Here is a 16963-nt window from a genome sequence, read left to right as displayed (position 1 = left end):
GTAGGGCTCAAACCCGGGACTTTGAGATCATGACCTGAGCCGAAGTCAGACACTTAACTGACTGAGCCAACCACGTGCCCCTCTCCCTCTCTTAAAAACAAGACAAAACAAAACAGCAACATATATAGGTACTTAAGACAAACTGAAATATTTATTAAATTAGATCCAAAGTTAATGACAATTACAACATTAACTAAATGTTTGCCCTTTAAAAATTTTTTACAGGGGCACCTGGGTGGCTCAGTCATTAAGCATCTGCCTTCGGCTCAGGTCATGATCCCAGGGTCCTGGGATCGAGCCCCACGTCAGGCTTCCTGCTCTGTGGGAAGCCTGCTTCTCCCTCTCCCTCTGCCTCTCCCCCTACGTGTGCTCTATCTCTGTGTCTCAAATGAATAAATAAAATTTTTTTACAAACTGTCACAGCCAAGCCGACTCTGAAGAGACATGGCAGCTAAATGTTAATGAGGTATCCTGTATGGGACCCTGGAACAGAAAAGGACATGAGGGGAGTATTAAGGATACAGATATGGCCTTGAATTAATAATAATGTATCAATGTCCACTGATATGGATTATTAGTCCACTAGTACGGTAACAAATGTGCAAACACTAATGTAAGATGTTAATAAGGGAAACTAAGTGCTTATCTATGGGAACTCTTAACTATCTTAGCAATCTTTCTGTAAATCTAAAACTGTCCTAAAGTAAAAGGTTTATTTATTTATTTTTTTAAATGTTCTAATATTAATACAGTCTTTTTTTTTTAAAGATTTTATTTATTTATTTGACAGAGAGAGAGACAGCGAGAGCAGGAACACAAGCAGGGGGAGTGGGAGAGGGAGAAGCAGGCTTCCCACAGAGCAGGGAGCCCGATGTGGGACTCGATCCCAGGACCCTGGGATCATGACCCGAGCCGAAGGCAGACGCCCAACAACTGAGCCACCCAGGCGCCCTGAAAGGTTTATTTAAAACAAAGTTCTGAGAGGGGTCAATATCACTCCATACACATAGACATGAAATACCTTCAGAAACCTTATCCTAACAAACTTATTAGATAATACAGGATTTGGCAATCAGTTAAACTTAGAGGAATTTTTTTTTCTTTTTAGAGTGAACAAGAGTGCATGTGAGGGGGGGGGGAGGGAGAGAGAGAGAATCCTGAAGCAGACTCCCTGCTGAGCGCAGAGCCCCATGCGGGGCTCGATCCCAGGACCAAGATCATGACCTGAGCCAAAATCAAGAGTCAGCCACTTAACTGACTAAGCCATCCAGACACCCCAAGAGAGAGAATCTTCATAAGCAGGCTCCACACCCAGCACACAGCCCCAGGCAAGGCTCAATCTTGTGACCCTGAGATCATGACCTGATCTGAAATCAGGTCATACACTTAACCGACTGAGCCACCCAGGCACCCTTTAATCATCCCTATTTCACAAATAAGAAAACTGACACACAGATTGTCCCAAATTCACAAAGCCTTCTGATTCTCTGGGTAGGGGACAGGGTGTATGGCAGGAATAAATGTAATTTTATTTTTATTTGAGTATAGTTGAAACACAGTGTTACATCAACTTTAAGTTGTAACATGTACAACTTAGCAATGTAGGGCTTGATTCTTAGTCCCATCTTTCCACCATTGTGTTATACTATACAAAACTCAAAGATTTTAAAAAATAAGTAACTCTGACCATAATTCTGAAACAATATTCCATGTAGAAAACAGAGTTAGTCAAAACCTGCTATTTATCACAAAAGACATGGAAAGACTGAGGAAATGTTACAGATTAGAGGACACAAAGAAGAAATAACTACATGCAATCAATTTAGAATCCTGGGTGGGATCCTGGAACAGAAAAAGAGTATTAGTGGATAAAAGTGGTAAAATTCAAGTAAGGTCTATGGTTTAGTTATTATTGTACCAATGTTGGGGCACCTGAGTGGCTGGTGGTGGTGGTGATTATGATGATAGTAATAAATATTTCCTGCCCCCCCCATTTTCATCATCCTGATGAACTTAAGACTTATTAAGATCATTCTATCTAGGGGCTCCTGGCTGGCTCAGTCATTTGAACCTACAACTCCTGATTACAGGGTCCTAAGTTAGTTCAAGCCCCACACTGGGGGTAGAGTTTACTTAAAAAAAAAAAAAAGAAAGAAAAGAAAGAAAAAATCATTCTTTCCAAAAATAGGCAATATGGCATTTGATTATGTGTAGGTCTCAACAGGGATTTTAAGAAAAGTATTTTTTTCTGCTTTACCCTGCTTTCAAAGTCTCATTTAGATCTCTCAAATCCCATTAGAACTAGGATGATCACATAATGTATCATACAAACCAGGGCACTTTGAGAGTAAAAGGGAGGGCTAAGAGTAAACATGCCAGGACAAAAGGCATAAACTACAACATATGGTCATCCTCGTGAAAATTCATAGATCCTATGTTAGAGTATTCCTAAAATTTATTTTTAATGATGATTGCTTGAAACACCTATTCCAATGCCTAAATCAACTCTTCCTGTCCACAAACTATCTGCTTTCAGAGTTCAAATAGTTTTTCATTTACGCTGATCAGAAATTTAAGTTCAAAGGGATCCTGTATTATCTAATAAGTTTGTTAGGATAAGGTTTCTGAAGGTATTTTATAAAGCTAAAAGAAGCGATACATGTCTAGAAGCAATTTCACTTTTCAAAAAAATTATTATTTTTTAAATTATTTTAAAACACACAAGTATACATACACCCAACACTTTCCTTCAACTGCCTCTCTCTCAACAAAAGCTTCCACTTGTGGCAGGTCTAATTATAAATGAGTAGAACCTGGCTGACCTGCATGTCATTAAAATACACAGTAGCTCTAGTTCCTTATAGGTCAAGGATTCTGCTTCCAAGCACAGGACAAATGTGGAAACTTCTCTATTACAAATTTAGCAGTGATGATCATTTAAATATAAATAGAGACAGGGACTGCCCTAAATTTATCCATATAAGTAGGATCTTGTTATTTGCTAACCAGTGCTGATTTTGGAATTTCTACAATCCCGCACCTGTACCCTTTCCAATGGTTAACTATATGGTAATTGATAGGGAAAACTAAAACTAGAGAAGAGGATAAATTACTGGGACAATTCTTTAAAGAGCACAACCAATAGACCATAATCTCAAGTAGCAAAACACAATATTCAAGACCCTGAAGAGGTGATATTCTCCTCTATCTTCCTATGAATATTAAAGTTTAATATGATTTCCCCAAAAAATTAATGAAAAAAAAATTACTCTTAGTCAAAGTCATTGGATACAAGCTCTCTGATGAACAGTCAAATCAATTATTTAACACAAGGATTATACAGACTAAAGTTTTAAATCCTTTCTGATTTTTCCCATTTAAACCAGGTATGAGCCAAATTTAAAGTAGTTTTATCGTTGGCTGTATATTGTACCACTCATACTAGCCTTATCTTTTAGCACCTGGCTCTGGCTATTAAGCTGCATCTTATGGACATTCCTGTCTCTCTGCTTCAAATCTCTCCAACCAAAATTTATCTTTTGTACTGTATTTACCATTATTCCCTTAGAGATTGTCTAATGTCACTAAGGGGATATATTAACCGTTGACCTACCTTACAACTCAAGTAACAGACTTGTTTATAATTTGGACTTTCTAAATTCAAAACATGTAATGATGCTGATTTTACCTGCCACAGACGAAAAGTGATATGTTCAGCAGATAGAGCCATACAGGATAGATTCATAGTCCATCTGTGAACAAACCAGTCCTCTTCTGTCACCAAATAAATGAGAGACTTTCATCTCTGCCTCCCTCTCCCTTACTCATTTCAAATAAACTAATTCTAGTATTATCCTAAACAATTCAGAAAGAAAATGTCTCAGGAGAAAAAACCCTATCCAAAAAGAAATGAACATTCTTGGGGATTACCGTGTCATTTTATTAGTATACTTAAAATTTATTTCCACTTAGAAAATGGACAGAAACATCAGTGTGGTCAACTCCTCAAAAACTCCAATTCTTCACTATTTTCATAATCATACAGTCTGATTTACAAAGACTTTCAGTTTACTATTATAAAAACCAAAGTTCTCTGAAGTCAGAGATAGCAGAAATCAAATCACAACCATTTGCTAGCTGTATAACCTTGGGCAAATTATCAAAACTGTCTAGGCCTAGGCCTGCTTCCTCAGCTGTTAAATCCAGAATATTACACTACAGCATTACCGCATAGGTTGTGAGGTTTAAAGAGGTACAAAGGGGCGCCCGGGTGGCTCAGTTGGTTAAGCATCTACCTTCGGCTCAGGTCATGATCCCAGGGTCCTGGGATCAAATCCTGCATCAGGCTCCCTGCTCAGAGGGGAGTCTGCTTCTCCCTCTCCCTCTGCCCCTCCTTCCCCACTTGTGCTCTCTCTCTCTATCTTTTTTAAAAATAAAAAAATAAAGAGGTACAAAATAATAAATTATTATTTTAAAGCACTGCTGAAACCAGTCAATACCCAGGAGAAAAATTCATTTATTAAATTTAATTCTATGTAAATTAACAGGAAAGATAATTGGCTAGCAATCTCAGCAAATAATTAAGAACTTGAAAACATTAGACTGGGTCAAGGGTATGAGAATATCATATACTAGTCTAAAAATATATGCACACCTGTTTGACATATCAAATTTTCTGGATAATTTGACTAGAACAAGAAAGAACTGGTTTCCAATAAAAGCCCTACACTGAAAACTTAGCAACTTTAAAAAACCCCATAGGAAAAAAATCAACCTTTTTCAGAAATACATGAAAATACAGCAAACAATTCTTGAGGCATTCAGAAAGATAGGAAGACAATAAAGAATTCGTCTGGGGGCGCCTGAGTGGCTCAGTCAGTTAAGCATCCAACTCTTGATTTTAGGGTTGTGAGATCGAACCCCACAGTGGGCTCTGTGCTCAGTGTGGAATCTGCTTGGGATTCTCTCTCTCCCTCTCCTTTTGCCCCCCCACCACCACTTGCTCTCTAATAAAATCTTAAAAAAAAAGAAGAAGAAGAAGAATTAATCTGAAACCCATAGTAACATAATTCTTTTACCACTGGCTGGTATGATAGATCTCTATTTAGAAGTCTGACAAAACTTCTGCACTAGTTCACAGGAAAACAAGTGTATGTACAATGTTTCACACAGAAGGAAACACAACTAAAAGATGACTGCTGTAATTATATACAATACATAATAAAGTAAAATTATAACTGGCCATAATACAGGCTCCTTATCTGAAATATCCCTCAACTGGCTTTATAGGATATCACAAAAAGTAATAGTTCAATCTAGATAATCCACAGTACAGCAGGAAGCTGAGTCCCCAAATCTACATTCTTCCCAGGCTCTACTAAGCCTCTGCTTACATACTTGACTTTACTTGACTGTTAATTCAAATATCTGAGCAACTTCTAGATACCAGACCCTGGCTCGATGCTAGAAAAACAAATAAAACAAAGACTCCACATTCAAGGAGTTCTAAGTCCAGAATGAGGAGATAAATTATAAGGAAGTATACAGTAAGAGAGGTAAAAACACAGTGGTTAAAGGCTGAGACTGGTCCAAACTACCTGAAAGCTACCTCTTCAACTTGCTATGGGATCTCGGTAAGTTTTTCATTGTAAAATGGGGATAATAGAACCTGTCTTACTGGGAGATTACATGAAATAATGGTGCACACAAGAGTAATAAGCACTCTATACTGTTACCTGCTACTATTACCAGTAAAAGTGCTATTACTGAAATATGACCAAAGTGCTGTGGGAGCACAGAAAATGAACTCAACCTAGGAAGATGTCAGGGATGACACCAAAACTTTTGTATTGAAGAAAACAAAAGTACAGTAGTAGGAATTCCAGACAGGTAAGAGCATATGCAAAAACAAGAATAAAAAAAAGAGCCTAGTGAGGCACCTGGGTGGCTCAGTCAGTTAAGTGTCTGCCTTCAGCTCAGGTCATAATCTCAGGATCCTGGGATCGAGCCCCACTGTTTCCCTGCTCAGTGGGGAGTCTGCTTCTCCCTCTGTCCCTCCCCCTGCTCATTTTCTCTCAAAAAAGTAAAATCTTTTAAAAAAAACAAAAAACACAACATTAATTTTTAAAAAATAAGAAATAAAAGAGCCTAGCCATGTCCAGGTTAACAAAAGAAAACTGAACAATGGCAGGATAATGAAGGGAAAAGAAAAGAGATACACCTGTTACAATGGCACCAGATGCTTGAGTCTTTTGTTTTTTGGATTTTTTTAAGATTTTATTTTTAAGGGGCGCCTGGGTGGCTCAGTCATTAAGCGTCTGCCTTCAGCTCAGGTCATGATCCCAGGGTCCTGGGATCGAGCCCCGCATCGGGTTCCCTGCTCAGCGGGAGGCCTGCTTCTCCCTCTCCCTCTCCCCCTGCTTGTGTTCCCTCTCTCGCTGTGTCTCTCTGTCAAATAAATAAAAATTAAAAAAAAAAAAAAGATTTTATTTTTAAGTAATCTCTACACCCAGTGTGGAGCTTGAACTCATAACCCTGAGATCAAGAGTCACATGCTCCATTAACTGAGCTAGCCAGGCGCCCCATCCAGATGCTTGGGAGTCTTTTTTATTTATTCATTTCTTACAATTTTATTTATTTATTTGAGAGAGAGAGCTTGTTTGAGCAGAGGGGAGGGACCAAGGATGTGGGGCTTGATCCCAGGACCCCAGGATCATGACCTGAGCCGAAGGCAGACGCTTAACTGACTGAGCTACCCACTTGCCCCCAGATGCTCAGGAGTCTTAAAAGGCAAGTTAGTAAGTTTGAATCTGATACTTAAGAAAATTGGGAACAACAGGAAAAGTCCTATCTTAGGAGCGTTCAAAGTTCAAATTTGAGTTTTCTGTGTGGCCTCTGATCCTCTCTGATTCTCACTTCTCTCACCTGTAAAAAGAGGGATACCACCACCGGGTTTATAAGTTACTTGGATTAGATAAATATCTCCAAAATACCTTGGCACAGAGCCTGGAATGTAATATGTACCCAACAAAATGTACCCAACAAATAGCAGCTGATAGTATCATCACTAGATATCACAGCAGTCAACTTCTGACGCTGCAATAGTCAAGGGTAAGTTTATATTACCCTAATTTGACAATATCCAGTAGAAGTACCATTCTCCTCTCCCATCTACTTTTTTACTGAAACAAATGAACAAAACGAACTGATTTTATCTTGTTTCTTATCCTTCATGATGCCATGCTAATACGTGGTCACTGAATAAATGTTTGGGAAATGGAACTGTCTGGTAAACCTATACACAGTGAAAAAGCCAGCAAGAAGTCATAACTAAGTTTATAACACCAAGATGTTACCAGAAAAAAATATATAATATTTCATGATAAACATACCAACCATTTCCTACCAGTTAACTGGTAGAAAATGCTGCCATGTATTAAAGGGAAACAGTGCTTTACATACTGTAGACAATACTAACACTCATCTCCTCAAAAAGAGGCCAACCTATATACCACAGCAAAAAGAACACTACAAAAAAACCCCAAAAAGTAAAAAACAGAAGATAAAGTTCAAAACCCTGCTCTGAATTAGGCAAAATAATTTACCTGGGCCTGTTTCATCATCTCTAAAATAGAGTTCCCACCTAATTTATCTACCTCACTGAGTTACTGGAAGAATTAGACAAGAATGTACCTAAGTGCACTTACTAAAGCATGAGAGTATACAAAACTACACAGTATTACCATTCTTATATCCCAGGTTAGATGATTTTACAACACCCTGATGTCTTAGTTCCCTAACTTCCTTTTTTTTTTAAGATTTTGTTTATTTGATAGAGAGAGACACAGCGAGAGAGGGAACACAAGCAGGGGGAGTGGGAGAGGAAGAAGCAGGCTTCCCACCGAGCAGGAAGCCCGATGTGGGGCTCGATCCCAGGACCCTGGGACCATGACCCGAGCTGAAGGCAGATGCCTAATGACTGAGCCACCCAGGCACCCCTCTAACTTTCTTTCCTATGATCTTGTCCTCCATTCTACTTTAGCCATTTCACTATCATGGTCATTACCAATAACCTCAACTCTTCCATAATCTCTATTTCAAGCACTGTGCTCTACCAACCGTAACAGCTCATTCCCTCCAGTACCTCCACTCCAATGATTCTTTTAACTGAAGTGTAATTAACAACGTTATATTAGTTTCAGGTGTACAATACAATGATTCAACAAGTCTACACATTACTCAGTGCTCATCACAATAAGTATATTCTTAATCCTTTTTATATTTTCCCCATCCCCCACCAACCTCCCGTTACTCCCAACAATTCTTAAACTCCATCGGAGCCTAAAATCTATTGATCCAACTTTTCCCTCTACCCCAAAAGTCCTTACTTATCTCCCACCAAGCTTACAATCACAGTCCATTATTATAATCCCTCTCTTGCCCCCACTCACATAAACTCTGGTTAATGGGGACTGGTTATCATAGCTTTAGTTGTATGTATAGCACATCTAACAATTATATCTGAATTAACCTTCCAATAAGAAAAGCTGTTTTGATGTCTATCCCCTGTTTAAACACCTTAAATAGCGAGGACAGGGGCACTTGGGTGGCTCAGTTGGTTAAGTGTCTGCCTTCGGCTCAGGTCACATGATCCCAGGGTCCTGGGATGAGCCCCACATCCTCGGGCTCCCTGCTCAAAGCAGGGAGTCTGCCTCTCCCTCTCCCTCTGCCCCTCCCCTACTTGTGCCAGTTCGCTCTCCGTCAAATAAATAAATAAAATCTTAAAAAAAATAAATTGGGGCGCCTGGGTGGCTCAGTCATTGAGTGTCTGCCTTCGGCTCAGGTCATGATCCCAGGGTCCTGGGACAGAGCCCCGCATCAGGCTCCCTGCTCCGCAGGAAGCCTGCTTCTTCCTCTCCCTCTCCCACTCCTCCTGCTTGTGTTCCCTCTCTCACTGTGTCTCTGTCAAGTGAATAAATAAAATCTTTAAAAAAAATAAAAATAAAAAATAAATTAGGGCATTCCTGCTTAGAGGATTAAAATAAAACTTACTGTTATAGCCTTAGCTTTCACTTTTTCCCCATGCTCAATGGTTTAATCATTGTTCAAAAAGAAAAAAAACAAACAAACAATTCTGCTTATTCCACTTCTATACTTTTGCCCTGGCTATTTTCTGTCACTGAATGCCTCCCATTCTTTTCCTTGCAAAGATGTAATCCTATCGGAGTACCTGGGTGGCTCAGTAGTTAAGCGTTTCCACAAGTTTCCTTCACAAACATACACATACTTCTTAGTACAACCACTATTCAAATATTATTCTAACAACCTTTTTAAAAATAAGTTTATATACTAGAAAATATTCTGAAGGTAAATATACCCCTTAGTATCCCTTGTGCAGACACCCTAAAGCAGTTATTAAACCAATTAAATTTTTAATCATTTTTGCTCCAAGATACCTTTTAATTTTATTTACAGCTTTACTCATAGCAGTAAGGGAAATTACTGACACCACAGCATATAATCCACAAGCATCAGCTTTAGCTTCTTGTACAGTCAAGATCTAAAATACCAAATTAATTTCTTGATTTTTAATCAGTACTATCTACAAAAGGGTGAAAAAGTAAGCTACTCCTCCCTCATCAACACTCGAAAATATTACCTGAACCAGAAGATAAAAGTACTAACTTTTCCAACAATCATTATTTAAAATTACCAGTCACAAAACATGATCAACGATTTTTTTCTACTGTAACTAAATCTGAAGAGCTGTTTTGTATTCCAATTCCATAAAACAGAGATAAATTGAAATTCCTCTTTGAAATCAATTGTCAGAGTGAGAAGGATAACAAATAATTGAAACCTAATAAGACCAAATTAATATTACAAAGACAACTTCTGCTTGTTTGAATGATACTCAACTCAAGATTTATCCTACAACACTGTTGGTAAAAATAAAAAGTAAGTAACAGGAAACTATTTTGGCCCTAACTTTAATTTCTTACTATCTATGGTACTTACTAAAATACTATGTGCTATTAACCTACATACAATGTCAAAGTAACTTTGGCTAGTTTTTCTTCCATAAATTCCTATATTATGTATAATATACTAAATGCATTTGTTAAATCCCAAAGAAATAATTTAGTATAAGCATGACAATACAGTATATTCTTTCAGCTGCATATATTTGTATTTTTGCACTGACTAAAACAATGCATTAAGCACATTCAGATAGGTTTTCCACAGTTAAATGGACAATTCACTTTTTATAACTGGAAAATCACTACAACATCTTCTGGTATCCACTGCAATATCAAATCAATGACTTCTTTCAGTATTTGTGGTGGTCATTTGTAATTCCTTTGGTAATTAACCATGAGTCAGCTCTCACTTAATGCTAAATGGTGATGCTAATATGAAAAGAGATTTAATGCCAGACATACAAGCAAAAGTACCAAACTGTTTCAGGGAAGGAATTTTAATAGAATTCAAGAACTGGATGTCTACCTCAAGCTGGAACCCATTTTCATTAATAAAATATTAGAAACTTATTAAGCCACAAGAAAAAAGATGAAATCTCTACATGGGTTTCAAATCCATAATTCAAGATCTCATGAACTCCTATTCCTTTCCAGAAAATGGTAATTTCTTTTTTTTTAAGCAAACTCCACACCCAATGTGGGGCTTGAACTCATGACCCTGAGACTGAGTTGCATGCTACATGACTGAGCCAGCCAGGTACCCCAGAAAATGGTCATCTTGGCCACAAGAAAACAGTCCTTTTTTCATTTTATCATGTACCCAAATAGATGGAAATTATATGGAAATATATCTCAGCTATGAAGCAGCAGAATCAGTATAGCTAATTATATATGTGTCTAAAAAAATTTTAAGTCACAAATTTTAGTTCTGGTTATATAATTTATCATAAAGACCTAAGAAAATGCGAAAAAAAATCTCTCTGTAGTACTCTAATGGGAATTGTGTGATACATATAGAAAAAAATGGAACGAATACAACAGGGACACCTATTTTTCTATAATGCTGATAGCACTAGAAAAGCCCTGTAAATAATCAGCCTAACAATGTATCTGTCTAGATCTGGTTCTTCTTGGTCTCAATGCCTACTTTGAAAACAAATAAGCATACTGTCACATGAAGCCCTGTGATCACAATTCTTGCCAACCCCATTCTCCCTCCAATGCAACCTGTTTTCTCTGTGACGTTATTCCTTGAAATGTCCCTTTTCCAGTACCCTTTACCTTGAATATATACCTTTATCCTTCAAATAACCACCAGAGAACTTTCCCTTATGCTGACCTTATATGGACACTCTTGAACGTCTGAAAATATACTAACCAATAATTTTGCATGTTAATAATCATGCCAGTTGGGGCGCCTGGGTGGCTCAGTTGTTAGGCGTCTGCCTTCGGCTCAGGTCATGATCCCAGGGTCCTGGGATCGAGCCCCACATCGGGCTCCCTGCTCTGTGGGAAGCCTGCTTCTCCCTCTCCCACTCCCCCTGCTTGTGTTCCCTCTCTCACTGTGTCTCTCTCTGTCAAATAAATAAAATCTTTAAAAATAAATAAATAAAAATAAAAACAGAATCAGTTGGCTTTATCTTAAAAAAAAAAAATCATGCCAATTTATCATCAGTATTTTGAGATCGGTACAGCCTTGGATCCAACCCTTTCCACCTATCATAATATGTATGGGAAAGGGAGTAGTAATGATTTTGCATAAGTTTCAGTATCCCAAGCAAAGTGCACCTTGATTTTCACAACTGGTGGCATCTCTTCCAGATGATGGGAGACCCTGGAAACAGATTAGTACACTTGCCCATGAGTCATCTCCAGCACGTCTGCATTAGAATGCCAACTTTATTACAAGATACCACACAAAAAATATACTAACATGCTTCTGTGATTTTAAGTATTTTAAAACTGTAACCTTCTCATTTAATGGTCTCAACTAAGAATTATCTGAAGGTCACATCCTGGTATCATATATGAAACACCAGGAATCTTACAAACATACTACATAAAAATAATACATGACTTATTACTATTTACCATTATGATTACTTACATAGATTACACAAAACCCTTGGGTAATTTTATTTTTATTATGAAATTTAAGACATGTTTCTCTCATTTTATTACTCAATGATCTATTATCATAGCTCTTTTTTGTTAGAAATCTAATGCAAAACACATTCAGAACAAGAATGAAAGGCTACTTTGTTTATTTTTTTTGTCGGGGCGCCTGGGTGGCTCAGTCGTTAAGTGTCTGCCTTTGGCTCAGGTCATGATCCCTGGGTCCTGGGTTCCAGCCCCACATCGGGCTCCCTGCTCAGCTGGAAGCCTGCTTCTCCCTCTCCCACTCCCCCTGCTTGTGTTCCCTCTCTCGCGGTCTCTCTCTCTATCAAATAAATAATTAAAAAAAAAAAATCACCAGTCCTCTGCAGGAATACAAACTGAAGAACATATTTCCTTATAGCATTCAGCAGCATCACCATTAACGGCTGCACAACCACTAAACGCTAAGCAATGTATCCTAACACCTTATGGTTGTACATCTCTCTACAAACAAAACTTTCTTTATGGAACCTATAATTCAAAGTATTGAATACATCTATATCTTAAATTATACTACATATTTTCCATTAGTTTGTGTAACATTTTAATCTGTGAACAAATATGCCTTAATCTGGTAAATGTAGGCAGAACTTGTGTCTCATTCAGAAATTGAGGTCAGATTCTTAAAGCAGTAGTCAGAACTTAAAACATTTAAAAAAAAAAATACATCAGCCTGAATCACAAAGATTCCCAGAGATAAAAAAATCACCTAAAAAGACCAAACAAGGGGCGCCTGGGTGGCTCAGTAGTTAAGCGTCTTCCTTCAGCTCAGGTCATGGTCCCAGGACCCTGGGATTGAGCCTCACATCGGGCTCCCTGCTCGGTGAGAAGCCTGCTTCTCCTTTTCCCACTCCCCGTTTGTGTTCCCTCGCTCGCTGCGTCTCTGTCAAATAAATAAAATCTTAACTAAAAAAAAAAGACCACACAAAAGAATGTCTAAACTAAAATAACAGTTAACAATATATCCTCTATAACAGTGTAACTCATCACTGTCAGAAGTCTCCTTATAAGTCCTTGGGAGACCAACAAGAAACAGTTCTGGACAAAAGGGAACAGAGTACAAACTAACTGTATAACCTCTCTAAAAGCTCACTTAATTCTTTCTAATCTGAGTTTATCCTCCGTATTTGATGACTCAATTATAGTTACATAAAATATGTAATTGCCAGGAGAGATAACGGTCATGAGCATAGGTTCAAGAGTCTGAAGAGCCAGGGTGTGAATCTAGGTGCTGCCATCTACCAGCTGTATGTACCTGGCCATGTTATTTAACTCTGTGCCTCAGCTGCCTCATTTGAAAACCCTCGTAGGGTTACTGTGAAGACTATGAGATAATACGCAAAAAGTGTGTAGAATGGTGCCTGTTTATTGTTAAAATGAAGTTACTGAAAATGTTTAAATGTATGTTCCTGATAACGATTACTCCTTATATTCATAAGTGCTTCAGGTGGCATGCCACCGTTAATTAAGCTCCTCACCACCATATTAGACAAAATACCTTTGAAACTTCAGGTGTTCACAAATAAGTGAATCCACCTCTGACTCAATACTAAGTTCAAGATACTACAAACTCCCCCAAATTTGCAAGTGATGGTAAATTGGCAAAGAGTGAAATTTTATAATTCGTAATTATCTTGCCAAATTAAAGCAAAGAAAATGACAGTCATCTAGAACTTACCAGAGAAGATGCACAGAAAAATTTCTAGTGCTGTAAGAAGATCTGTTTAAAGCAACAGGATCCATGCACTGTTTGGAAACCTACTTTGGATTTGTTTTCAAGTGTATTCAATGGCTTCACCTCGTTTATCACTCAAACCTTAAAGGAGGTCACATTTAATTTTAATAACCCAACCTTAAAATGTTTCAGATATACTATGTACAGGAGCATGCTATTATATTTCCTCTCTAATAACTTTAAATTGAAGGACATCATTAATGAAAATCAGTATTTTTCCTTTCATTAAAACATCCAGGAAAAAAAAAACAACAGAAAACATACTACTTTATTTCTAATTTTTTTATTTATTGTAGTTGACTACTTCATTTTTAAATGGATGCTTTTTAGAAATGCTAGTACAATAATTTACAAAAGTTTTAACATTTTCTAATTGTCTAAAAGGTATTCATTCCCAATACCCTATTTTACCCATAATATTAGGAGATCTGAATTTTAGAAAACCAACATTTTACTGGCTGACCCAATACTGCAGGAGTTGGTTATTCCAACACACAAGCAGGAAATAAAATATGTGTACTATCTTCAAAGGACTACCAATCAGGTTTTAGATAAACCCAACTGAAGCACCAGAAGAGAAAGTCATCTTACTTGAAAAGGTAGAGGCTTTCTCAATTTTTTGAGGTGACAGCATTCACAATCTATCCAGTTTTCAAATTCTTTCAAGGCCCTGCAAATCCCGTTTAAGTCTGCTGAAATTCTGTGGTTGACAGGCATTTTCCCTCAAAACTTAATTGTCCATATTATTTATTTCCAATTTTATTAGGTCACCTTGAAATTCTCTCCTCTGAAAAGCACTTGCGGATTTTAGTTAACATGTCTCTTTAAATATTACCAATAAAAGCCCACACATCTTGCAGCCCACTTACGTCTTAGGATGCTTAAAAAAAAAAAAATCTCTCTCAGGGATCAAATGGCTATACAGGAACTGCTTCAACTTCCCTGCACCTGCATTATACTCTTAAATACCTTGAGATCCTGTATTGTGCTGCAGCTATACAGCAGGCGCATGATCACAAGGCTTTTTTCAACAGCCCCCAGATCCCTTACTGCTGCAAAACTTCTCACAAGCGTTCCATGCACTATACTGTTGTTGTTTAACTGCTTTACCTGTTTATTTACCAACCCCATCATCTCGGGGAATTCAAACCCTTCAAACTGCCTTCTGAAACATATCTAGACTATCCCATGTTATTCAGAGGAAGATCTGCAGCGGGATAAAAACTTGAGTTCTGATGTTCATCCCCTGACCCAAATTGCTGCTGTTGCCAGGATATGCGGTAGTAATGCAGTGGTTTCTTTGAGACTCTGAGGATGTATTTTACCCTAGAAATAGCCAATCTCTACTAAATTCCTTTTAATCGCCGAGATTTCCGCGGTAACAATGCTCAACAGGAAGGTATTTTAAACAACTGAAAGACGAGTTATTCTAATTTGGCTTTTATTTTTTCCTCGATAATACCTGCCATCACAAGGACATTTTTCCATACAGCATTTGCAACTAAAGAAAGAAAAAAAGGAGCTTCTGGCGCTAGTTATCACACGCTAAGAAGTCCCTTATCATTACGCTTCTTAAAAAATCTTTCGAGGTAGGATTTGGGGCTAAGCTTACATCGACCACAGTCCTATAACTTACTCTTTTCCAAGCAAAATGAACGGCCTAATAACAACAGCAACATTTACGCCTAGAGAAATCTCAATTGTTTGACCAACCAAGAAGGCGTCTGATAACTAAAGGACCCTTTTCCCATGGGAGGAAATGGAAAGACAGACAATGAAAGGGACTTATTATAATAAGGATAGACGAAGGACGACCTCAAGAAGAGCCCTGCGAGCAAAACCCAGGGGTTCGGGAGCCCTGGTCTCAGCGACACCCGCCCGAAGCCCTCCCAACCCATCCCTCTTTTCCCCCGGGAGCCCGCCCGGCGCCTTCACAGGCCCGGCGCACCCGAGGGGAGCACCGTCCCCAGTCTGCGGCCCAACCAGGCTTCCGAAACCCGCCCAAGCAGGCCGAAGCCGCAAACCCGGCGGCCTGAGTTTAACAGGTAAGAGAATACGAGGTGAGAGGAGATGCGGCCTCGCCTCAAGCTGGGAGGCCCCTGGAGGAACTGGAGGCGGGAGAAGAGCAAGCCGGGTCGTAAGCCGGGGCAGAGCTTGGAAAGAAAAGAGCTAGGAGCGGGCGATGAGGACGTCCCAGCTCTGCCAGCGCCTTCCCGGATTCTCGGCAACGCCCGTGTTTACCTGAAAGTCTCGATCCTCGTTGAAGCGGGAGAAGCGGTCCGCCATTTTGCCGCCTTCACTCCTCTCAGGACGACGCTCTCCGGTTCGCTCCTTCCCTCCCGCGACACCCGCCCCCTCGCTCCCCTCCCCAGTTCCCCGCCTCCTCCCACGCCCACCCGGCGCGCGCAGGCGAGGGAGGGAGGAAGCGAGAAAGCGCGTCTAGAAGGGAGCCCCGTCGGCGCAGGCGCTTTTCGGCCCTGGAGGCGGAACCTTCCCTTAAATCCCCTCTCCGCTCCCGGCCCAGAGCGACCTCGGCGGCCGCGCGTGCGCATTCGCGCCGGGGAGCTGCAAGCGCTTCCGGAGGGAAAGATTACAGGGGCAAAATACGCTTGGATCCGGATGTTTTCCACCTGCTGATTTCCCCAACTACGATATGTTTTCTTGCCCTCTTGGTTCCCTGTGTGTGCAGAAGCCCATCCTCTGCTTTATTCAGTAAATAGCAATGTAATGTACTGGTTGAAAGCGCGGATTTTGGAGCCAGACTACGTCCTTTCGAATCCCAGTTTGCCCTGAGGATTAAACGGCAAACGAAAAGACCCCTCCTCTCATGGGCTTACATTCCGGTGGAGAAAATCAGATACATAGTAAAATAATTACATAACTTTAAATGTTGACGAGTGCTACAAAAAATAAAAAACAGTACAGTCATGAGACCTCTGAAATGACCTTTGGCCTTTGAGGAAAAGCAAGGAACAAGGCTCCACCCCCACCTCCCCGCAGCCTTGGAGCAAAGGGAACATTAGACCCACAGGCCCCTTGAGGGCTAAGAGTTGCCATTTTTAAGATATTATTAGAGTGAGTATTTTTCAAG

General features: G+C 39.4%; 1 protein-coding gene across 2 annotated transcripts in view; it reads right to left on the bottom strand.

Moving 5' to 3' along the window:
• GPATCH8 (G-patch domain containing 8) overlaps nucleotides 1–16202 on the bottom strand; it is a 119179-nt gene extending 102977 nt beyond the window's left edge. For both annotated transcript variants that reach the window (XM_088028239.1, XM_028092721.2), the window contains exon 1: nucleotides 16114–16202. In XM_088028239.1, the coding sequence (XP_087884365.1) occupies nucleotides 16114–16158 (45 nt within the window). In that variant the 5' untranslated portion in view covers nucleotides 16159–16202. The remainder of the gene's footprint in view (nucleotides 1–16113) is intronic.
• Nucleotides 16203–16963: the final 761 nt, after the last annotated feature.

The sequence above is a fragment of the Eumetopias jubatus genome, unplaced genomic scaffold (genome assembly GCF_037043125.1).
Source record: "Eumetopias jubatus isolate StellerSeaLion01/CBP00866 unplaced genomic scaffold, mEumJub1_p1.0 scaffold_10, whole genome shotgun sequence".
In the NCBI taxonomy this organism is placed as follows: domain Eukaryota; kingdom Metazoa; phylum Chordata; class Mammalia; order Carnivora; family Otariidae; genus Eumetopias; species Eumetopias jubatus.
Note: the sequence above shows the minus strand (reverse complement) of the source record. Positions and strands in the feature narration are given on the sequence as shown.